Raw genomic sequence first — 25872 nt, 5'->3', positions numbered from 1 at the left:
TCTCCTGAATTCCTCCATGGTATCTTCCTTATGTTATGTACTGAATCTGAGTCAGCAGTGCCTTAGCAGCCAGGAGGACCAAGCCTGTCCTGGGGGGCATCAGGCACAGCATGGCCAGCCAAGCAAGGGAGGGGATTGTCCTGCTCTGCTCTGACCTGGGCCAGCCTCACCTCCAGTGCTGTGGGCAGTTTTGGGCCCTGCAGTATAAGAAAGATATGAAACTATTAGGGAGTGTCCAAAGAAGGAACAAGAGGATGATGAAGGTCCTTGAGGGGAAGCCATATGAGGAGTGGCTGATGGCACTTGGGCTGTTCAGCCTGGAGAAGAGGAGACTGAGGGGAGACCTCACTGCAGTTACAACTTCCTTGTGAAGGGGAGGGGCAGGCACTGATCTCTGCTCTGTAGTGACCAGTGACGGGAATGAAGGAAATGGCACAAAGTTGTGTTAGGGGAGGTTTAGCCTGGATATCAGGGAAAAAAATTCCACCCAGAGAGTGGTTGGGCACTGAACAGGCTCCCCAGGGAAGTGGTCACAGCACCAAGCCTGACAGAGTCCAAGAAGTGTTTGGACAATACTCTCAGGCACGTGGTGTGATTCTTGGGGTGTGCTGTGCAGGGCCAGGAATTGGATTTGATGATCCTGATGGGTTCCTTTGAACTTATTCTATTATTCTGTGATTCTATTCACAGTATTTTCAGGTGTTTTTCTAGAAGCTGATCTTGCTTATATTACCTTGCAGAAAATAAAAAGCCACAACACTGGAAAGTAGACAAAATCTTCATGAATGTTCACTGCACCGTATTTTAATGATGAAATAGTTTGATCTTTTTAAAAGCTTGTAAGGAAAACCCCTTCCCAAGGACCTCATAAAACTTTGTAATTCACAGTCTGTATAATGACAGATAGAAGGGCAAAACACTTTAATGACCCGAAAGTCATCAAAGTTACTTATCCAAATAAAGATCAATTGGATGAGGTCTGTTACATGGCATAAGTGACAAGAAAAAGGTCTTCAGTCCAAGTGCTTTGAACAAGTTATGCCTTCTTCCCCTGCAGCATCAAATAGTTATGGTATAACCATGACTTCCTCCTCCAAAGTATTTTGTTCTGGTTTTGTGCAGTGTGAATTTCTCAGGGCATTCCCTCTTAGTGGTGGGAAGGGAATTTTTTGTGAAACTTATGTTTACTTCATAGGAGTCAAAGTTGTGTACAAAATTTCAGTCTGCTTTGTGAGGCAGTGGCAGCAACTTAAAGTGTAAGTAGTACATTTATAATGGATTGTAGTGATGCTGTGTGTGTCCAGATAAAAGAATTTCCCCAAACTGGGGCATACTTACTCCCAAGATTTGTAAAAACATAGTAATGATTTTCTATTAATATACAACCTAGCATTGAAATACAGGAAAAGAGCAGGAGTCAAGATGGAATGAGAGTTTGGTGGTTATGTCTGGTTTGACAGATACTACATGTTCTTGTAAGCCTAATTTCTAAACCAAAGGAAACTTTGGATAAACAACTGACAATATCTAAATTTTCATTAATCATGCTCATTAATCTCTATTTCTGTGCCTCTGTTGCAACTACCTTTGCATGCTCCTCTTAAGTATTTCTATTGTCTCTTTTCAAGGGCTCTATAACAGAAATGCCCTGAAGAAGTGAGTCAGTAAAATATTTACCAAAACTTCCCTGAAAACCAACCATCTCATGGTGGGTAAATGTGGCTAGCACAGGTCTTTCCCATGAGAACTTCTGTGTTTTATAAACAAAGATAAAGTTTGTATGTTATTAAAAACAGTGTCTCGAGATTTGGACAGTTCAGGCCTGGCCAATCAGGCCTGGGGGAAGGTTTCTGACTGACCAATCTGGGTGACCTCTGAAAAGTCTATATAAGCTGAAATTAAAATAATAAAGTCCTCTTTTTCTTGTCACACTGAGAACCCGGGTCCTTTTCTCTGCTAGCGGCTCAACAGCGACAGGTAAATACTGACGTAAATCAGTGTGACCGATGATAACTTGCTTTATTTCATTATTTCAAACTTTTTCTTTACATTTTATTACAGTTCATTTGGAATCAGGTTGTAAAACCTTTCTAGCAAGCTTTTCATGTGAGTTTCCAGTGCAGTCAGTAATTAATGATGATGATATCTGAAGCAAAGCTTTCAAATTCTTCAATATTTTCTAATCATATTTAGTACGAAATTTTTAAATTGGTGTTTCATGCAAGTAAGATGTTGCCATTTCTTGCATTTACTACTACATGTTGCAGGTCACAGAGAGCTTGGATCTGTTCACTAGCAACTAATGTTATCACCAGGATTGTTCTTTTTTGTTTTTCCAGTGTTTGGAAAGGATGGATCTTCTGGTTCTGTTTTTGTTTTTGTTTTTTTTTTTGTTGAAGACCACTTCTGGAAAGCTTTCTGTTTGTTCTGCCTTGGCTAGCAGGGATGTTAAAACACGTTATGTTTTAATGCAGCTGTTTGTACGTATAAATGGGAAAAAAATTTCATTCTGAACACAGCTAAATCCCTTCACAGACTGCTACTTCTCTGCTGAGCCAACGTTACGTGAGCAGTAGGCTATCCCCAGAAATGGGTAGGACTTCCAAGTTAGTGCATGGGATATTGTGGTAGTGTGGGACCAGACTCAGATCATAGTCTGGACAGGCTCTGGCTGTCTCCAGTGGGAGCAGCTCCTTTCTCTGCTCTGAAAGGTTGAGGGGAAGAGGGCAAGAGCATGTGATAAAGGAGAAAGCAGGAGCTGAGTAGCACATGACAGAACTGAACTTGGCACAGTAACTGAAATGTGAACCAGAAGAATCTCCCAAAGCCTCTGCCAATGTTGGTTATGTGGGTGGGAGCTCAGGTGCAGGTGCAGTGTCCATTCTCTGGAATGGGACAAGGGACTGACATACAATTGCCCATTGTAGTTCAAACAGAAAGGGAAGTGTAACTTGCCCAAAGAAGTGCTAAAAGGACTCTGCAAGTGAGGAGTCAGGTGGGTAGGGATGATCAGGATGAAAAATTGATTAGGCACATATTGGGATACTGGTAAAGCCGAATGTTACACAGAAAATGAATGCAATGAAAAACACTAGAAAGAGTGCAATTTTAATAACAGAATACTACTGCATTATATTTATCAGATGTCTGCTGGAGTATTTACTCTCCCACCTGCAAGATTTGCCACCAATATAAAATCTGAGAAGAGATGAAAAGATGGTGCTGGTAAATGCCCTTTTTAGGAAAGTAAGACTAATACCAATTTATTTATCTCTAATGTAGTGTCCAAAATGTCTCTCAAGATCTGAGACAAAATAATTAATCCAGCCATTGAGCCTAAGAGATTAAAATCCTTTTGCTTCTGGCCTTTTCTCCCTCCTCAGTGTGCATTTTCAACACTGAGCACTGGGCTTTGGGCAAATCCTGTTCATGTTGGTGGGATGATTTCTGTTGCCTTCAGTTAGATTTCTCTTGGAATGCACCTCATTATATTCTTTCATAACGTTTAATGTTAGCTTTTAAGACCAACTTCAGTAGCATGGCCTGACAAATGACAGGAATCAAGTCTCTATCCACCATTTTTTAAATATTCAGGTATCAATACTGAATTTTGACTGTTGTTTCTGTCCTCTCATATCATCTGCAGAAATGCCAAGTAACTTTATACTATGACTGCAAATGCTGTAGTTTGCTTCTGATGGCTCTTCAAGGCTGTGAAATGATTTATTAAAACAGGATCTGTATCAGAGAGATTACAGATCAGAAGTAGTCTGATTAAAATATTTGGCAGTCCATGTTTGTTTTAAGATATGTTAAGAGACTGAAAGAATGATGTAGAAAAACCGAAGTTACTGTAATGAGTAAAATATTTTTCATCTTAAGTGTTTCTAAGAACTTTTTTGAAATTATACATTTTACCTCTTCAAAGAATTAAAGAATGACATAAATACCTGCGTATTTTCCCTTACAGACAATCCTAAAGTACAGCCGAATGAATTCCAAGTAAATCCTTCCTGTTTTCTGTCTCATTGTGTATCAAGGTGAAAGCCAGCATGCTATCCAGATCACTGCTTCAAACAGATAGTTTACTTTCTGGCTAGCTTACATCTAAGAGACATGGCATGAAATTAAAACGGTAGCAAAACTTAGAACCTAGATGTAAATTAATGGTCTTTGAGAAATGAATAAAGTTGCCCCATACCTAACATGTATCTATTTTTCAGATCTCACAAACCCACCTGCATTTAGGTGTCATGAGGGCCATCTGAATTTATAAAGGGCTCTGAGTTATTTCTAGGTATTTACACAAGTGTACCTAAACTTGTGTTGCCTAGATTCAATGCAACAAACTTTGGAGCATGTGGTCACACTTTAAAAGACTTCTGCAGTTCATCAAGAAGCCAAGGCTTTGACCATGTGTCCTCAGGTGACTGGTTAGGTAATGTTTGTACACCTCTACAGAAAAACAATGGGTTTGTATAGAGAAGTGTGTAAATATTAGGTATTATGGTAATTATTTGTCTTTTTGCAACTGACCTAGTCTGTTTAATTGTTGAATGTATTTATTGGTCACTGAATCTATACTTGCACAGTCCCCCCTTCTGCAGTGTCTGAGGACCTTACATTTCCTTTTAACAAGGAACTCTTTACTGTCTCCATTTAATGGGAAGGACTTTAATGCTGCACCAAGTCTCTCTTCACCCCTCACGAGCAAGTGTGCTGCCCTTTGCTAAACAGTGCTGTGCCATGGCCGGCAGGAAGGGTTCCTGCAGCCATCCCAGGGCTCCCATCCCGTGCCCTCATGTGGCATGGCTGGGTACACAAACTGCACCTGGAGCCATGGGGGACACCGGCTTCACCAAGGCAAAGCTTCTGTGACAAAGCTTTGGACCATCCATCTTCTCTCCTAAGCTGCTCAATAGAGTAAACCCCAAACTAATCTGGGCATCCACCACACCTGGGGAAGAGTCTGCCATGTCATGCAAGACACAAAATTGGGTTTTGTTCATGCTTGCAGCCAGGTGGTGACGGTGCAGAGTTTTGCACGGCTGTGTGCCCCTGTTGGCTGAGAGGGCTGGGGGTGTTTGCTGGCCAGCATTCCTCCTCCCCAGCTGCCAGTGGCTCCAGGCAGTGACACTCCTGCCTGTGCCCCCTACACACTCATGTTGCCCTGGGCTGTCTGCAGCCATTGGGCCTGCCCTCTGGAATGAGGCATTTCTCCTCCATCTCAACAGACCTTGGTTTAATTTGGGTGGCGAGTGTTTACAGATTATACCTTCTATTTAATAATGCTTCTATGACAGCTGTTTTGTCCAGCTATCTTCGTGATGTAAATGTTTTTAACCAAAGAGCCTTGGATACCTACTAATATGGTACATTTTCTCATGTGTTTGCCAATTTTTTCTTTATTTGTCTAGGAAACCAGCTGAATCCATAATTTAGAGTTTTTGCCCAAGAAACTATCTGAATTCATAATGTATATTTTTTTCTCTCTGTTTCAGAGTAATGTTTAATCCAGTACTTGAAGCAGCTTTTCCATTCTCTTCTCTGTAATAAATTACTAAACTGAAAGAAATGGAGCTAAGATCCCGTAGCTTAAATTCACTGAGCTTTTGTTTTGAGGTTGAACAGTGAATCTTAGAAAGCTTGTTTTTCATTTGTCCTGAAACCTTGCCCCTCCTGCCTCCTTCTTTTCATGCCAATAAAAGGTAACCAGAGACAGCTGGGGGCTCTCTTTCTGCCTCCCTTGAATGGGAGTATCTTCTGAATGCCTCTTTCATGTACCTGCACAAACCCTGCTCTGCTAAACCGCTACAGCCGAGGTTCTCAAAGGTTGAATAGGTTTTCATTGCCTGCATTTCTGGTCTGAAGCAGACTGAGAGAAATGAGTGTTAAGTAAACGTAGTGGCAGCCCTGCCAGCGTCAGCATTCCAGCCTGCAGTGTTGCTCTGGACTGTGACATTGCCAGCGCAGACTTCTGCACATCCAGCTGTCAGGGGCTTGTTTTACTTAATGGCAGTTGAAAAGAAGAGGGATGCAAGGCAAAGCAAAGAGTGGCGAGTCTAGTTTTATATGATGCTGTTTATTTTTTCTATAACAAATGTGTGGTGCCTTGTGGATGTTGGATGGGAATTTAATACGGTGATAAAGTAAAATTGTAAACTTACCAAGTCTGTTTTCAGGTGCCTTTGTTCTGCACCTCTAAACATCTGCAGAAAACATGTTCAACAACACTCAGACACTTTTGTGAATTTATATATGATCTTATTCAGCACCTTCTGCAGAGAACTGATCACCTTGCTGCAGCTGACTGAAGTTAATAGAAAATGAAGGTGTCTGTCTTTCCATACTGGGCCTTTTGTGTGTGAAGTCAGTGCTCACAGGCTTTTAAGTGAAAGTAGAGGTTTATTTTCAGTTTTATGTCATGAGCATTTAAAAAATCCTATGTTGCTCTTTAAAGAACAAGATTTAGGAAACACTGATGTTTGATAACAGAGGGGTGTGTATCTGGTGATTTTAGTAGTCAGGGCAAATATCAAACACTCTAACATTCAGCTAACAGTGGAATTTACACACAGAAGGATTGTGCATTCATAACCTACTAATAACAATGTCAGGGGTATTGTCTGTTGTAGCAGGCAAAAGAACCTGCACTGCATGAATTGGGGTTTTGTTTGCACAAACACCTAGGCATTGTGTAGGCAGTGGGGGGAAAAGTTCCCCCCTTCTACCAAAATAAACTTATTCATTTACCACACGTAGGCACTCATATCAATTCAAGACCTTCCCAAGCAACTACAGTTTTATTCAGTGAGAATGTGTGCTCAAGTAGTTATCTTGCAATAAATATAGTGCGGTTCACGCAGATCCTTCCACCTTACTTTCTTCCAGTTCCTGCTCCATGACCTGGAGAGGTTACTTCTGTCCCAGCTGCTTGTTCAAGGTCTTTTGCTGGTCAGTGCCGTTCCCATAGCTCTGTTATGGAGCTGAGGTACTGTCCTTCCTGTTTCACTTCCCCTGAGCTGGTGGTTGGAGCTGCAACGTGGGCATCTTGAGACATGTCAGGATTATCGAGTTTGGGTACCTAACATGGATGTACCAACGATGGCCAGAGTAGAGCAGTGGTGTTAGTGTTGACTTCTCTGCCTAATATGTGTTATATTAGAAGAAAATGACAGGTTAAAAGGATTGTCAGTGTAGCTGTTACTGTAGAAACATTGATGCAGTGCACTCATTGCTCTGCAGCAGTCCTGTGGCAGACACGATGGGCAGGCCCTGCAGAGGTGTCCTGCAGCGGAGGTGGCGGGAGGGCTGGTTGAGCAGAGAGACAGCAGGTGTGTGCCAAACAGCCTCACCAAACCTGGCCAGGCATCTCCCTCGTGCCCTGCAGCACCATGACTTTTGTGACTCAGAGTTCAGCTGCACCTCAGGGGGATTCTGGATGCTCAGAAACATAAGCTAGGGTAGCTCGCCCTAATAATTTTCAGCATGAGCTCTCAGAGCATCTGAAGTCATGTTTACAAAAATGTATGTGTAGAACTTTTAGTCTTCAGTTGTTGGTCCCAGATGAAAATTCCCATACAGACTTCAGGGTGACCACTGATGAAGAGTGCAACAGCTTCTTGGAAAAGGGATGTAAAAGATCTTTAGGGGGCAGCTTCTCCGTATACTTGAAACCAGGCCTAATTCACCTTGGATTTAAGGTAGTGGCAGTTATAACTTCCTGAAAATGAAGACCCTTTTCCTCTTTTCCGTATTTCATTCTTGTAAGTATGTGTTACCACATCATTAGGATGTATTTTTTATTTTTTAAACTATCGATGTTGCAGTGTTATTTGATTAGTCATTATTTTTAGTTTCCTATGTAGCTGTTTGTCAGTTTATTCAAATGCACTGCTATCAGGGCACCCTGATCAAAGGAAAAAGCATGAAATCCCACGTGTTTCACTTTTGAGAGCAACAACAATGAAGCTAACCTTTCACCCTTGACTTTCTTTTAACCCTAATTTTGAAAGACAGTAGCAAACAATTCAGCTAACTTCCTAAGTAAAAGAATATTCAAACTAGCTCGATTGTAATACAGTGTTCTTTTCAAGTGAATGGAAGGTCTCAGAGTAATGCATACGAATACAGAGGCTGGGTAAGTTCATTACTTTGGAGTTTCTGGTGTAGTAATAGCAGTGAAATGGTTAAAAGGCTGACTTTAAAGTGGTCACAATTAGGCTTCAAAGTTAACACCCCACCCCACTGAGATGAATGGGAGCAGTTGACATTTCTTAGTGCTATTGTTTCAGTCTGGCTTGCTATAGCTTCTAAAATAAGACAACAGTACATCTGTTTACATTCTGCTTCCGCAAACCCAGATGGGCTAGAAACTTCATTGTTTTTTAAGTGGAAGCTTGGATACTGGAGAATACAGCAATATCCACAGGGTATCTGTAGGAAGAAGAGCTGAAAGCTGCCTTAATCACAGACATCTCCCCCTTCTCTGTAAACTTCTATTGTCCCAGGACAAATCTGTAAACCACTGGGGGAAAAATAAAGTAATATATATTTGAAGTACTTTTTACTTACAACATGACATGCACACAATAACTTCTCATCAAGTCCCTGGCATGCAAATTTTCATAAATGGATGCAGTGTTTTGAGCTTTTTTCTCTTTTAGTAATTTGTAGAAGGTAAAGGTCCTGCTTTTACTGAATGTGGTAGCTTCTTTTAAACCTCTCCTACCAGAAAGCCTTTCTGTCTCTAGAGAAGCCAGAGTTTCACCCAGGAGAGTTTGAGATACTTTGCATTACTTTGCGTTCTCATGGGTAGAATCCTTTAATTTACTTCTGAGAGTGATATAAGAAGTAAGATTTTTGAGAGGAATGTCTTATGTTTTTCTGATACTCTCATACTGGCAGCTATATTAGCTGGAGTAAGATCTTAGGAGCTGCAATGGATTAATAAAGGTGCAAGTAGGGCCAGAATTTGGAGCAGATGGTCTCTATTACCCCATGCCTCGTGTAGGGAGTACACATCGTCCTCTCTGACTTTTGTTGAGGGGTCTGCACAGTGGCAAACTGCCCTCAGTAGCAGCCAGAACCCTATGAGAGCTTCTCTGATAAAAGCGACCCATTAGATATGCTTAGACTGTAGATTGAAACCAGCTGTGAATCTGTCGGAAAGATTTTCCTCATTGTGCTTTCATCAGGGTGGAAAGTTTGTGGCTTGTTTTGCATATATATGTATTTTGGCCTTCATTGTTCTGACTTTGCAAGTCCTAGAGCCTGCCAGTGACAGGAGCTCTCATGCATACAGCCTCCTTTTGTATCCTGGCACTCAGAGACCCTGCCTTCCTTTTGCCCATGGACAACACAGCTTGTGCCTTGGAAGTGCCATCGTGGGCTCTCCCAAATGGTGTCTCCCAGATTTCAACCCCGGGTGAATTGGATGGTAAAGGCAGGCGTGCAATCTGTGGTTTGGGCTCATGAAACTTGTTTCCTGCCCAACTTCAAGCTGCATTTTTGTCTGAGCATAAAACACAGTGGCCCTGAGCCTCAACAGGCCTCCAGGTTGTCTGAGACAGCCATGGGCATTTTGAGAGTGTAAACTGTTTCCTTTCTTGTTCTTCTCAGTTTCTGTGTTATGTGGAAGTGTGTGGCAATCTGATCTGGATGAAGAAAATACCAGAGAAAACCTAAAAGGAATATTTACTTTGAAAGCTTTTCACATGATCTAGTTTTCTCTTTCTATTAAAAAAACCAAGAAACCCAAATAACCCCAAACAAGTATAAAAATAAAATGTTAAATCATGCTGGGGAAAGCAATTCCAATATGATAAAACTCCTATAGTGTGAAACAAGAACCACTCAATTCAACTGCAAGGGGAAAGGCATGTTATTTAATCAAACAGAGGGTTAGAGAACAGCATAAAATATGCATTTGTTATATTTGCTTCCATTTTTTCTAGTCCATTTCAAACTGTGAATTTCCTCAATATTACCCTGACTTGAGCTACATCTTGTGCATCTTGTGGAAGAAAATAGGTATCCTAATAGACCTTTCAAATGTAGTTAAAATTACTTCAGCAAGGCTACAGTAGGTCAGTGGCAGACCTGGGAAAAGAAGTTAGGGGATGTTTTGCCCAGTTCTGCACGTTTTAACTAGCAAACTGGCCTTCCTCCCTGTATTATAACAGCATTGTGAATACCTAAATGCTCAGAAGCCTAAGCTTTGTATGCTAACCCTAACACAGAGAGCTTCCTAAGTAAACCTTAAGAAAATATTGCTATAGCTTCTTTGCCAATTGTACCCTAACCTGCTTTTTGCCTCATATTCAAGGATGATTTTGACAACAGAATTATCTTTTAGGGAATATAAAATACTAGGGATTGAAAGGGAAAGATCTGGACAGGGCAGGAATTTGCCAGCAGGATGACATTCTAAAAGCAACTTCTGAAAAATTAACATATTACGAGGAAAATAGAAATTAATTTTTTTAACATTGTGCACTTTTCTTCTTCTTTTAGAAAAGAAAAAGAAGCCTTCCATTATAAGGCTATTTAGTTTTCAGTAAATTGTGCATTTCCCTTTTGTGGCGTATTTCTTTAGTCAATTTATATTTTCCATGTCTGTTGCTTCCAGTCTCTCTGCTGCTCTGAGCTTGCTTGCCAACTGGTATTTGCCACTAAGCATCAGAATCATAGTTTTCTTTGAGCAGCTTAGTACATTATGGCAGTCATTGTCCCATAGAAGAGGATGCAGGATGCAGACGGTCACTCCTGTGGGTCTCATGAAAATGCAATAGGAAAAGAGCCCAGCAAATTGAAACAATATTTTTCAATTAATGAATAATAAAAATTGGAATGTCTTCCCAAAATAACCCTGAAGTTTTATTTCTTATTGGAAATTCTTTTAAAAAACCCCAACAAAACAGTTAATATTTACTTAATCATCCCAAGTCAGGAAAAAAAGGTTGAATAAAAATGTATTTTATAGGATTAAATTTCCATATTTTTTTCAGCTCTAATTATGATAAGGTTGTACAAAGATTAATTTTATTCTTTCTTTGCCTCATCCTTTTTCCATCCTAGACAATGAAAATAGTTTAATCTAACAGTTTTTACATTGTGGTCTGTGCACCAGAGCTGGCTTGTAAAACTTTTTCTTTCAGTGGTTTTATTGTTCAAGAACTGATGCTTCCTGTTACTTCTAGCCATGCATTTTGATTTTGTAAATGAGTATGCTTAGACAAAAGAATAATACTAATCAAGTATATACCTTTTGTACAGCTTTATATTCTCTTGAAATAAAAAATGATACCAGAACTGCAGAGGTAACAACTCCTCTGAAAGGCTTAGCCAACAGGAAAAAGAAATGTCAGCAGTGAATAAGAGAAATCTGGAATTCCTTCACTTCAGGTATTCAGTAAGGATGAGGAAACAGCACAGGTAAAACATAACATGGAGTATTGCTCTTACTGCACATATTTCAAACTTGATGGTGTAAGAACTGTGTTTTGGGTTGCTTTCCAAGGAAGAGAAAACTAAGGGGGTTGTGGTTCATGGCAGGGACTAACAAACCAAGTAGGATCAATTACAATTTAAATAGATGAGAGCTACATGATCTTAGTTGCTGCATCATACTGGTTTTTGTTTCTATATTGCCTTTTGCAATTTTATTGTTTTAGTGCTTCATATTTGTGTAGTTTGAAGGTTGTTGTGTACGTGACTAGATTCACTCCCCACTGGGATATAGGCCAAGATATTTGAAGTGATTGTTTATTTTGAGCACCTTCATTTTTCAAGGGTCCAAACCTGAGAAGTTTTGGAGTAGAGTGCCTTGAAAGGGAAACTCAGTTTGTGTGGTTTGTCATCATGACATGGAAAGACAAAAAGAAGAAAACATGGGTGCAATCAAAATCCTTGTTCACTTTTCATTGTCTCGGTGTCTGATCTTTGGTTTGCTGAATCGAGGTGACCAGATTTGGGTACTGCTGTGCTGGAAGCTGGAATGTGTACCTGGCCATGGTCCAGGCTAAAGGAAGCAAAGCTGAGCAGTGACATCACCCTGTTACTCCATTTCTCTTCCCTAACCTCCTAATTGCCCTACAGCTTTAACTAAGATTTAGATGTGGTCTTCTGGTAAGACAGTGGTGAGATCAGTGCTGACTGTACCACACGTGGAATAGGTATAACAGCTACAGTATATATATTATATATAAATAACCTATATATTCCATTTCTCTGTCCATTGTGTGGGTGGCTCTACCCAATGCAGGAGTAACAGGAGGAGTTGCCTTCTAAAACAACAGTGTGAGCATGGGTGCTGTCAGGATACTCGGCTTAGAATTAATTTTTCCTTCAAATTCTTTCTCACTAACACGGAGAAGTACAGTTTGTGTTGCTGAAGAAAGTGCATTTACAAGAAATACTTGAGTTGAACTCAAAGTAAAAGGAAGTCCTGGAAGCATTTAATTAGGTTCTAGCCTTTTGATTGCCTATTTTTAGGACAAGATGTCAGCTGATATAGCTCCTTTAAAAATGCACTTTGGATTTAAGGGGAAAAAACCCCAGCATAAGCTGTGAAGTCTTAATTGTTAGAAGTGCAACAATAGCTTAAAAACAGACTGTAAAGCCTGGTCTGACAGCTGGAGGAAGGGATACTTTATTAATAGCTATAAGGAACGTGTGGATAGGGCCTGAAAAAGGCAGCAGAGGATATAAAAAGCCTTGTAACATGAAACCATTGCCAAAACCCCTTAGTGAACAATTTATAAAAGAGCCTGCATCACATAAGCATCAAGTTAATACACAGTGAACAGGATAAACAACTTCTGACTGGTTTGCCTCACTGAAAGTGAAGGTGCACCAGAGCTGCAGCCCAGCTCTGCTGTGGCAGATCTTCAGTGGGCTGGAGATGGGCACATGTGGCTCACTGGCCAACAGCCTCTGCTTTCATGACTCAAAGTTTCTGTCTGGCAAGCCACAGATGACTGGAGAGGGCACTTGCTGTGTAGTCATCACACTTCAGTATTTTACAATCTGATAAGTCCCCTAAATATCCTTGCAACTGATAGCCAAGCTACTCTGCTAATATGACCTGAGACATATAACTCCAAGCACTCATTTCCTGAGGGAGGTGGCAGGGAAGATTACTCTCTACAGAGATTTCATGTGGCTACAATCTCTCCAAATTAAATCCCCAATTGAAGCACAACTGTATGCCTTCTGTGGCCAGGAGCTGACTGCATGGGAGATAACTGGAATGCAAGACCCCCCTTGTTGCTCCAGCCTTAGCTGTAGGGTTTCTCTTCTCCCAAACTGCCTGGGTATCCAACCGAGCAGTGTCCCATATTGGATGATGTCTGTTTATGACAGATCCAAACCACTGCAATTTTCTAGTTATTTAAAAAAATAAGTCCTTAGGTAAATGTCAATAACCCCCAGAATTTGGGAAAGCCTTGGAAGCAGAAGGGCTACAGTCCTGGGGAAGTTTTGATCTCATTTGAAATAATATATCCATAAAATTGCTTTAGCACAGAATCCCTGTGTCATGCCGTGCTGACTCTGTGTGAGATTTGACATTGTTCACTCTTTAATAATGTGAGCTCAGGAGGGTGGGGAGAGAGGAAATGCAAACAAAAATCTCAGCCTGATTTTTAGCATTGTACAAATTTAACCCAAGTTGTCTGTGCCAATCCTAATCCCTCCTTTCAGGTTTATCCTTTCCGTGTGGGTCAATGGCAACTCAGTTCCTGATACGTCAAATCCAGAAACTTGCTGAACTGTCAGTATCTCTGGCAGCATCCCATGGTGCATCACATGGACACTTATTATGTCTGTGGTACGTGGCAAACATTCTCAGGATCAGAATTTTCTGAGGACATGTTATCAGTGTGGCTTCCCTTCTCTGCTGCTCCCCTAAGTTGAAAGTGTGTTGCACTGATAAGAAGTATTATAAGAAGTATTATTTCTCTTCACCTTAGTTTTAACCATGTTATTAGGTTGGTTCGCTGTTTTGCTTTCCCCAGAAGATTGTTTTCCGTTTTCACCAGTGATCTTGGCCAGCTTCACAGTGTTGATGGGAATTTCTGCTCCTGCTACTCTGCAGCAGATGTCCTTCCTAAAGTGTTTCTTTTCTTTCTGTATGTTGTACAAAGCAGGTTTCACCTTTCATAGCTATTGTTTGCTTGCAAGAAGAATTGGCAAGGAAGGTATTTTCTTGCAGCTTTTCCTGCACAAACTTTTTTCTTCACCTTCTCAACTTCTCTGGGTGGCACTGGTACTGGGAGCAGCAGAGCTGCCAGATGAGCTGGCAGATGAGCTATTGTGTTGTGCTTTGGCTTTACTTTGTGTGGTATAAGCAATTAGCTAGTTAGAAGACCAGCCCTGCACTCATGAGATATTTCTGTGGTTATAGATGGCATAAAAATGCAAAAGTAGATGTTGCTTGTGAGACTGAAGAGGAGAATTGGTGTTGCTAAGGTGGGAGAGGGATTGCATTTCCATGAAATGTTTGGGGCTTTTTCTGCTGGATCCCTTTTCCACGCAAGAGAAATGTTTAAGGGCCTATCTGTTCAAATACTGTGTAGGAACTTGATCAGCCTAATTGCAAAATGAGGGTGATTGCAACTGCACTCATTGATAACTTCCAGGTTGAGAATCCAATTATGGTAGACTTTGTAGAATGTGATCAGGAGGAAAGGCAGAAACAAATTCTCTTTGTTTTAACCACTGGTAAAATATAAGCCCACAATTTCCTCATCAAAGCCATGCTGGTATATGACAGAAGGAGGGAGAAAACCCTTCCTCATCCTGTGCCAAGGGGGATACACTTTTTATTTCTGTTGGCACAGCCTGATGTCTGCTTGGATTGGCTCCCCCTTTTTGCTCAGGTATGCTTTTGGTGATCATACACCCTACCCATGAGTGCTAAATCATGATTTGATGCCCTGTGTCAGCTGCTCCATACTGAAATATGTCCATCAGAATTTCTAATTTGGTCCCAGGTGAGCCTTCCTTACGCTTTTCTAAATGCCAAAAAGTTGATGTTAGAAATGTTGCTAACCATGCCTCTGACCCACAGAAAACATTAGTTACATTAAAGGAAATCAACTTTCTTTGTTCTTTTTCCTCAGTTTAGGTTTCAAGTGTGTTGAGCCTCCTAGCTACAAGAGAACATGTTATTGCTTTTGCACGTTATTGATGTTATAATCCAGGAGAAACACATCCTTTCAGGACCTACTCCTTATTTAGCAGACTTGAAAAAATTTAAAGTGTAAGACATCGCATGAGACCGAAACTGCAGTCTATCTGTAGGGAGACTTCTTGCTGCTGTAGGATAGGCATGGTGATGCTGTCCTTTGTGAAACAGCGAGACCATTACTTCCAGTGACTGAGGCATGTTCCCAGTATGCAGGGGCCCACACCCTGATTTTTTGAGGTAGGCAGCTCTTAAAATAATGTTATCTCCCTGTCTTTCCTTTGTTGGCCTTTTTCTACTTTTAGACATCAGTTGCCTTTGTGAGTCTTCTTTATGGTTATATTTGCTAAAAAATGCAACTGGTTTGGATTCCCCACCTAAATAACTTGAATGAGAACCTACAATACTTGCTGTTCTCCCTCCTCTTCAAAGCTAGACTACAATTAATGAAAACTTGCAAGTGGTTTGTTTAATACACTATTATTTTTTTTTGAGATTTTTTTTTCTCTTCTCCCTCTCATCATTGCAACCTGTGCAGCTTCCTTGTACTGTCTTTGTTTAAACTTATGCAGAATAAAATATAATTTTGCTCCTCACTTAGACTTTGAACCCTTTGAAATGAAATCAAGGGAGTTTGCCTGCACTTAGTTGGTTTGAATATTAAGAGCTTCTACTGTTTTGCTGTGTAGGGAGTGCCATATCTGATTAAAATAGATTTCACCTTTTGCCTAATCCTCTAGATCAGCAGGTTAATTTATGATTTTGGATCTACAGCAGTATCTCAAATTTGTAAGGTATCACTGCACACTTCCATAGGAAAAAAATGTAATCACACCTGATTTAGCCAGGGTTTGTAAATCCTAGTGATTAATGCAGAATATATCTGAGGTGAGTCTATGAGTGCAGCTAGGCTATTGATTTTCCTCAATTCTACATAAGCAGAGAAGATAGAAAAATATGAAGTATTGACAATTTCATCACTGTCTCCAAAAAACAGAACTAAACATCATGACATAAGTGCATATTTAAATATATGTGTATATATACATTCTGTACATGTTCTCCATCAGTTCTGACCTCATAAATTACTAATATGAATGCCCTATAGTACATATCTATACATGTGATAAACATTTGGTAAAAAATAGACACAGGCAAAAATGCCTTGCAGTGTCTGTGGTCTGAATGACAAGATTTACCTCATAAGAATACCTACAGTGTTAGAGCTGAAGTTCATTCCTCATCAGATAGATTAAGTTAATTCATGTCCTAATAAGTGGTAGCTGCTCTAGGAAGCCCTCTAAGCTTTCTATAACCAGACGTGCCACTAGTAATCTTTCCAAAATGTGATGTCAATGGAGCTGCAGCTGGTTAAAGGGCTATGCAGGGCAAAAAGTGGTATTAGTGGCTAATAAAGGCTAATTCTTTTGCAAGCAAAATTAGCTCGCTTCACTAGCTTGTTATGACTTGAAGTGTCTGGCCGTTGAACTATGCATCTGCCTCATTTGTTGCTCTCAAAGAGATCCCACCCTGACTGACAGCTGTACTGGACTGGAAAAAAGTAGTCCAAATGACTGAGAACAAGAGGACTTCAGCTGGTGCCTTTAGGACAGTAGCAATCCGTGCAAACAACCTTCATAAGTAAAAGAGATGAACCCAACAAGGGATGTGAGTGATATAGGTGCTGGCTCTGGGCACTACTTTTCATTAACTTAACTGATTACTACTGCAGAACTTTGTTGCTCACAGATGCTGTCTTCCAGTCATGTCATATACAACTACCTAAAAGACACAAATGTACAGTAACTAGTTTCAGCAACCCTAAATAATCACTAGAAACTTAAGTTCCAGTACATCCCAGATGTTTTGATGCTCAAAAGTGATTAAGACAGCACCAGAATAGCCTAAGCTTTGTGGATGTCTATTTATTTTTACTCACTGGTGTTTTGGGGTAAATGCCACATCAGGGTGCTTTTATTACAAAGTTCCTGCTCAATGCAGCTGTACCTATTCTAAACTACTTCATCAAAGGCAACCATTTCCTTTTTTCTTAATCTCAGATCAGTTTACTGAAAGCAGTTGTCCCTGACTTCCTTAAGCTTGCCCTGAATAAAAGGTTTCTTAAAATCTTCCCTATGTGCATTCTTTCCTTAGTGCATGCTTAGAAATGTGTGTGCACGTGTTTAAACATGGACACACACATGTGCCCGTGCATATATTAATCACTTTCTGCTTCAGTCCTACAGCCTTGTGCATGGTCAGGCTGGGAAAGGACACATGGAAAAGCTTGCTGCCAAAGAGCAGTGAAACACTGGCTTCCTCATGTACTTCCAAATGATTTTAACGCCTTCTTTATTTATGAGATGTTTCAAATTTCTGAACTCTCTGATAACATTATGCAGACAAATGTGCACTGAGGTCAAGACTGATTATTTTTTCACTGTTGTATTGTTTTTGCAGTTGATTTGACAGTCAGTGTTAACACAGGTCATCCAGAGTGGCAGGTTGGTGATGTTGCCTTTTGTGCAATTAAATTGAATTAAATTCCCTGGAATGTTGTTCATGAATTGAGAGTTTATAGAAACCACATGGAAATATTGGTTTATGCTGTTAAGTAAATTTTGGGTCCCAAACTTGTTTTCATTATGAAACAGTATTTGAGTTAAAAGGAGACCTTGGACTAATGAATGAGTTTGGCTTCAGTAGCACACCTGTGACATTGCTTTCTTTGTGCCAGAGACTCCTGTGAAGTGCTGCCTCCAGTATTTTGGTGACACTGGAAAGGGAAATCTCTCAAGAGAAGATCCATAGGTCTAACTCATTGTGGCAAAAAATGACAAAGCAGAACTTCTATAGAAATTAAGGCTTCAAATTGGACTTTTTCATCTGTTTTGCTTTGTTCCTTGTGTAATTTTTTTTATTAGCCATAGCTGGGTACAGCTTGGATGCCCAGCCTTGTAAGGGAGACTGAGAGATGGTGAGAGAAAGTAATATAAATGATCTTTGTTTACTGAGGATCTCAGGAAATCATGCAAGAGGAAAATCCCAGTGTTTTCTTTTCATGCAAAAAGGGCTTTTTCTCACACACACACACACACACACACACAAAAAAAAAAAGAAAAAAAAAGTAAAAAAAAAAAGTAAAGGCTCTTTGATCCAGACATAAAGATATACTCAAGAATTTTGAAGAGCATAGTCTAACTTATGTTGTTTTCTAGATGATGACTTTTCACATGGAAAAGATAATAAGAAATTATAGAAAAGAGATCTTGTAAGAACCAGGATGGTAGAGAGGATAACTAGAGCTACCATTGGACCCAAACCAAAACTACCCAGTCAGGGATACATTTAAGGAACTAAATTGCTTGCCATGGTACATGAGGGATTGGTGCTGAAGTGTCCCCCTCTGCTTAGATGCCACCACAGTCAGAATATAGCAGGAATGTATCAATGCTGCTGACCATGCTCAGGCTTCAGGAGACAGTCACTCCTGTGAATCTGAAGTATAGAAGTGTTAGCACCATGTATTACCAGCAAAGACTTGTAGAAAATTTCTAAAGATATCTTTACTGAAAAGTCAGAATAGTCTGTTTCTTGCTGAATCAGACAGTTTCTCTGTAAGGAAGGAAAGAAGTACCAAAATAATGTAGGATGGGATATATTTGTGCCATTAGCAGTGCTCTTTCTGTCAGTTTGGGTCCTCTAGTAGGATAAATCTCAAGTCCAGTAGGGGAGTGGTAGGTTGGGTTGCTTTTCATCCTTTACACATTATGGTTACTCTGGCCAGAGTTCCTACCTCTCCTTTGCCTGCTGAGGAAATTCAGCTCTATATGAATATTCTTGATTAAGTTCTGCTGTTATCACTCAGTCTCCATGGTTTCAGTTCTTCTTGGTACCGCTGTTATCAAAAGTAAAAGTGCTGCTCAAACTTTGTTTTTCTTTCTTCAATCTCCCTTGTTTCTTCTGCTGTAACTCCACACCTGTACTGTTTTTTTATGCTTTTCTGTCTTTCATTCTGCAAAGCTGGTTTTGTGCAAAAAATAGCACCATGCCAGAGCAGCAGCCAGCAGTGGTGCAGTTGCCCCAGCTGTAAGCTGGTAATGCAGACAGAGCTGAAGCATTTCTACTTTTGGGCTTTGAACTCCTTCTCAGAGCTGGTTTCCTGATTTGCCTCATTAGCACTGATTTGCTTTGTACTCTGAGTGCAATTGCTCAGTTGGTAAGAGTTAAAGCAACTACATCTCCATTTTTCCCTAGCTTGAGCAAAGCAGCAGTAATGGCCACCTCTCCCTGGGTTTTCCTTGGCAAACTTCCCAGAAAGATGTGTACTGAATTGTAATTTGCTCTCTGTGGTCAGCAGCAATATCTCATCTTTTAGTATCTCAACAGCACCACTACATTTAACTCTGTGTGTGTCTGAGACCTCACCTGATCTCATACAGAGTAACCCTGTATTTCAATTAGGCTGAATATGTGCAGAAGAGATGATCACATTTATTGTATGCACAATCAATTTCTCTTTCATTTGCTACTTCTTCTGCTTTTCGTGACTTAAAAACAAACCAACAAAAAATTACCCACCACTTTCTTCTGGAAAAATATTATCAATTTTTGGGGGAGGCTTCCTCTGTGCCTCTAGTGTATCTTGCAAAAGCTGGTTTTGAATTTTATACAGACAAGCAACTGTCTGTCAAAACACTTCAAAAGAAACCATGAAATGACCAGACCATAAATCCAGGCGTGGCACAAGAGTTGGGAATATGAGACCTGCAATATGTAATATGAGTCTTTTAGTCCCCTATTTCCACCCTGGTGCTAAATATACTGCTGACGTCCTTGCAAGAAAAGAAACACACTCGGCTTAGACGTTGGTGTTTTTGGCAGAGCAATGGGCACCCTTAGTTTAGGCTTAGTTTAATTTCTGTAAATTTCCTTGATAATACATTAAAAAGAAATGTCAAATTATTGTTATTGTATTTATGACTTTGGTGGTGAAGTTTGGCAAATATCAGATCATCTTAATAAAATGTTGATTTTTAAATCTAACATTTCAATTAAAAATACTTTAACAGAAGCAAAAGTGAGAACTTTCATTCCAGGTACATGTGCTCTCCTAGAACTCCTGTTCTGGCTTAAGAAAAGTAAAACTTTCATCTGAAAGTTTGTAAAGTAAGAAGGTTTTTCCAAAATGTCTAACTTGCCTGTAGCATTTGCATCAGATAAGTCAGTAATACTTTGCTAGCCACTGTTGTGTTGTATTTTATGCAGGAGGCAGAAAACCAACCCTGTGTATCCTGAAATGAGCTTTTCCCTACTGTTAATCATGTAGTAGGGTTTTTTTTTTTTTTCCCTTATCTCTAATCTCAGGGAATGTAAGGAAAATGATACTGTTGAAAAAAGCAAAAGAAACAAATTTGGGTTAAAATCAAATTAAAAACTCAGCTCGGGTTTTTGTGTGTGTAAAAATAGGATGTTGATATTGAAATATTATTATCCAGCTTTTCCAGATCTCATGTCTTTCACCTATACCATCTTTCCTGTCCAGTTTTATAATCATGCTTGGTCATCCCCAAACCAAATTTTTGGGCAAGTGTGGGATTTGCCAATTTGTACTCTTAGCACTGTTGATAGAGAACAAAAAATCCATCCATTTTGTAAATGGGACCTCATAAGGAGTTTCCAACAGTTTCTGAAATATTCTCTGTTAATGGCAGGAATTCTGGTTTTGAACTTTTATATGTAACTCTGCTTTGTTTCGTAATGCCTAACTAGGGATGATTCCTGATAAAAACATTGATTTATTTTGCAGGAAGCTTTTCAAAATCTCTTTCAGAATCTCTTTCTGTTGCCATTCAATGAATAGTTCAAGTCTCTTTTTAAGGCTTTTATCTCAATGTTCTAGTTCATTCATTGTGAAATGAAGTGTTTAATGAGTTTTAAAATATTAAAAATATTGGATGTAAGTTGCTTATGAAATCAGGTAGTTTTTGTTAATGTGATTTATTTCAATGTGTTTTGTATAAACAGTAAGTTTCATTAAATAATTATTAATGTTTCACAGATGAGTAATACACTTTTTACTTTTTTTAATAAGATTTGACATGCTGCCCCAATGCATGTTGATTCCTAACATCATGGGGGTAAGAACTGGCATGTGCCCCATGTCAGACATGGAGGGTCATGGCTCTGGTGTCGGAATGCCCACATCAGACTGAGCACTGCTGTGCCCCTTCTCCCCGAGGGCACAGCCTCAAGGGGCAGTGGAAGGAGCACAGCATCAGCTTTCTGGGGGGGCACCTTTCTCCCTGGCCTCTGTGAGGAACAATTTCCCCTGTTCAGGACCCCCCATGAGGCTGTCAGCTCCGAGGGGATGGCACAGCTGTGTACTCGCTGTGTCTGTGGGGTTGAGATCCCAACTTTGGGATGAGGAAGTAAAGCTGCCCTGGAGATGCATGTGGGCAGCATTGCTGTGGTGCAAATCATGGTGAGGTGATTAGAATTATAAGTCTTCTGTGTGTGAGACCAGGAAGGCTCTGCAAAGTTTGTGAAGTTCTGCTTTTTGATATATTTTTTTCCATTCTAGGCCCTGCAGTAACCTGTTGGCTGATTTCAGAGAGCCACCTCATTATTCTGAGTTGGAGTTTCTCCATCTCCAAAATCAGAGGTAAGGCTCAAAGTATCTTAAGACAGCAGGATGAAAAGTACCATGGCTATTATGATTGTACTGCTTGCTGTTAATATCAGAAAGGGAGATGCTCTGTTCTTACATTCAGAAAGAATTAAATGCCATGAAACTAGTGGAATTGTAACAATAGAATGAGGAATGCTGGTAAAATACCAGCATGACATGGCTTGAGTTAGAAGTATTATATTTTTTGCCACATGTTAGGAACCACTAACTCTGGTGGCTACTGTAACTTATTAAGAATTGTATGGGAATCTGTTTTTAATATCTGTGACTTAAAAATATCTTGGAATGTAACACTGGAAAAGAAAATATATTTCCTGAAATCTGCTTCAGTGCCATTTTGTCGCTGTCTAATCTTTGCTGTTCTGGTTTTAACTTTATTTTTCTTGTTTTTTTTTTTTTTTAACTTTACTGTGATTTTGTACACAATTGCATCATTTTCCCAAAGAACTGACATTCATCAGAGGTCACATGCTGAAAATCACCTGTGTAATAGTCTCTTTATTTTCAAAGAGACTATTAAACATTGCAAGGAGAAGAATTCATCTTTCTGATTTCTGTAGTACAAAATAGTAAGGAGACTTGAAGTGTTTTCTCTATGCTTCTGCCACGTCTATTGATTTTTTCCTCCTTAAGTATTTGAGTGTTACAGCTGAAAGGATCTGATTAAACAAATTAGGCTTTTTACTGTTCTTATGGCCTCTACTTAAAATGCATTAAACACTTAAAACTCAGCCTAGCTGAACTGGAATGGATGCTTTAAAATAAGGATTATCTTCCATTTTGTAATAAGGAAAACTGTAGAGCTACAAATATCATCATGGCCACTTTTCTTTGTAAACAAGTCAAACAGCTTTAACTCATGGATAGCATAGTTTCTGCCCTGTGGTCTCGAAAGCTCAGAGAGAATAACAGATTATCACTATTGAGTCCAATTTTTAGCTCGGACACAGATTTCTTCTGTGGCTTAGAACAAGTTATTTCTTCCTCATATGTTTTAGCTTACCAGCTGTATAAAATCTTTGAGGTGCATGTGCTTGCAAAATGCTTTAAACCAATGAGGTGAAAGTTTTAGAAGTTCTTTAAAAGAAGTCACTGTGAGGTCTTAGCCTGTTTCTGTAATTGTTGGTGAAAGTTTTACTATAGACTTAAATGGCTAGACTTAGGGTTAGAATAAATTTCATTTAAATTAGTGACTTTTTCTAGGTGTTTGTATTAACAAGGCTTCTAGTCTCCCTTATGCCTCATTCAAGTTAGAACTTGATTCTCCTGAGGTGTACTAAGAAGCATTCAGGAAATTAATTAATAGGCCTGATTCTTCTCTTTCACCCGCCTAAGAACATATGTTCTGTCATCCTCAAATCATATAAAATAAGATGCTAATGCCTGAAATGTCACCATATGTAACTGGTTTGGTCTAAAGATGGCAAGATCCAGAGTTTCTGAACCTCAAAAAGCACTGACAGTATTCCCTTTGTTTAATAAGGGATTCTGGCCTTAAAACTATTACTGCCCTTAAATGTGATGTGGAAGTAGGAGAGAGTCTGTTTTTAGGCTGTACCTGACTCAGTAGGACTTGAAGGTTAGTTATCCTATCTTGAGAACACTTAAAGCCTTCCAGCAAGGTCTTTTGGTCAGGAAGTGAGAATCAGGAGGGTGTACTAGCACCCATGTCTGCTGCTGAAATTGATACTGCCAGATGGTCCCAGGGGCTGACAGGTTCAGCATCTATGTGTCTATGTACTGGTGGTGAGCTGGTTATCTTCTCCTGCTGGTTGATCCTGGGTCTGCCATACACCTGTTGGCTTTCCAAGGAGTGCAGAGTGGTACCTTGTTGCTTTGCAAGGTTCAGGTGGATTGTTTGTGTGGCCAGAGGTTTGGCTCTAGCTATGCAGATTATCCTTAGTTGCTTCCTCAAGGTCACTGTGCTCAACTTTTCTTTTCATTGAGCTTACTATGGCCTGTTCTTCAATATTCTGGAGCTGGCTGAAGCAGATAGGACCTGAATGATAGGACCTGGGCAGCAGCCCAGGAACATGAGGTTTCCTGCTGTCCTAATGACCATGCAAATATTTCATGCAGGAGTGACTTCAAAGTGGTTTTCCTCTAGCCTGCACATCAGTGCAGCTCTGCCTGAGAGGACAGTTCCATCAGAGAGCAGGCTTGTCTGTCTACTGCTATCAAAGACTGCAGTTACATGTTCCAGGTACAAACTTAGGTGTGTGTCATCCTACAGCATCCTACAGTAACGATCCGGGGGGGAGGCAAACCTATATGCAAAAATAGGTATCCCAGCAAGTCCAAACTTTTCTCAATGTCAGGTGGTATCTGGTGGCTCTTCAGCATGGGAGCAATGTTGCCAGCTGGTTTGTATATAGTAGTAATGCTTAGCAGCAAATTATTGAATAGGCAGATGGAGGCACAACAAGAAAACTTGCTAGTACAGTATTCTCATTTGGGAAATTTTATCCTCAGTGTCAGGAAAACAATTCTTCTGGATGCACTAGATAGCATAAAAGCACTGGAATTTTAGTAATGTTATTTTGAATATCAGAACTTCAAAACTTAAAATTATGTAAGGTGTCGTAATAAATACGTATGCAGAGTTTGGTCTTCGTGGCTTCACAGAATTACTCAGACTTCCTTTATTTAAAAAAGCAACCACATTTTTCACATCCTAAAAGTGACAGTCCTTCAGTGAAAAGAACTAAGTGTTCCTTGAACACACTGATCCCGATGCACATGCAGGGGTTAAAGGTTCACACCTCAGAGGAAATGGCATAGTGGCTAAAATTTACCTGGCAAACAAGGTCAGCTCTGAGGCAATTGTGAGTTTTCTACTCAGTGGCCATAACACTCCTACTCTAAACCAACTTACTTAATTGTCACTACAAGGGATGAATGGCCAGATGAAGCAGTTCTGTTATAATTGGAATTAGCTGAGTTATTTTCATGGTTGGAACTAAACTAGAGAAATGGTCAAAAATATTTGAATGGTGTTGGCACATTTGGTACTGTGTAACTATTAACAAAATGTAAACAATTACATGGTAACTAGAAAGATGCATGCCAGGTTAGTAGTGTGAAAATGCCTTGGCAAATTAGAGTAATGACTGCATGGGCCACATTCTGGTACAGCTCCCACTAGTCACATGAGCATGTTTGATGGGAATGCAATGTGAATGGAAGGCTGAGCAAACACAGGCTGAACCAAATGCTCATCCTGTTAATAGAAAAGATTCCCAGAGTTTTACTATCCTGATCCATCTTTCTGTGTGTTCCTGCATCCTTTTGCCTGAGCCATGAAGCTGCAGTGACCAATCCCTTGCCATCAGTTGTTCAAAGGCAGGATAAACATGTGTTCAGAGGAGTTACCACAAGCTATCAGATGCACAATACTTTTGATTTAATGATAATTTTGTGAAAATCCAACCCAGGGCTAAGTCTACCAAAGAACTTCCGTGTTCTAATGCACCCAATGGAATTTATCCAGAAAAGATGTACTATACTGTGCCAAGGACCATGACTTGGGAGGGAATGTACAAAACTCTGTACATACCAAGGAAAAAACTATTGGTGGGTAGGAATTGTTTGGAGGAAAGATAGCTCACTTTACCTTTTTCTCCAGTCAGAATGCAGTTTGGCCTCCTTTATTCCAGGGTCCTCAGCCATGAACTGTTAGAGTAATGCAGGTTGGTGCTGCATGGCTAACAGTCTGCTTTCCAACGTAGAAATGGCTTCCCAAAACATTTTAGCCAGTCTTAGACCCCCCATCTAAAAGTGGTAATTTCTTTTACCACTCCTTTTCTAAAGTGTTAATTCACAGCCCACTGTCCTTTTCTCAAAGTTGTCTTTCTTTACTCTCTTTAAAACAAATCTCTCCTTCCTGGACTTAATTGTCTTGTAATGGTTACAGAGACACCAGCCTCCCAGTTCAGTGATCCTAACACTGGGACTGATCTACTATGTAATTTCTTTGCTCTGTAGAGTCAGT

At 40.0% G+C, this 25872-nt stretch overlaps 1 protein-coding gene across 1 annotated transcript in view; it reads left to right on the top strand.

Annotated features, from left to right (window-relative positions):
* The window catches only part of LOC146439296 (uncharacterized), a 223307-nt gene that overhangs the window by 11254 nt on the left and 186181 nt on the right, over nt 1–25872 (top strand). The window contains exon 2 of the mRNA XM_085054974.1: nt 21774–21854. Coding sequence (XP_084911100.1) covers nt 21774–21854 — 81 coding nt within the window. The remainder of the gene's footprint in view (nt 1–21773; nt 21855–25872) is intronic.

This window comes from Lichenostomus cassidix, chromosome 3 (assembly GCF_008360975.1).
Source record: "Lichenostomus cassidix isolate B80296 chromosome 3, HeHo_3.0, whole genome shotgun sequence".
NCBI classification, from domain to species: Eukaryota; Metazoa; Chordata; class Aves; order Passeriformes; family Meliphagidae; genus Lichenostomus; species Lichenostomus cassidix.
The sequence above is the reverse complement of the archived record's forward strand: the minus strand, read 5'-3'. Positions and strand labels throughout refer to the sequence as shown.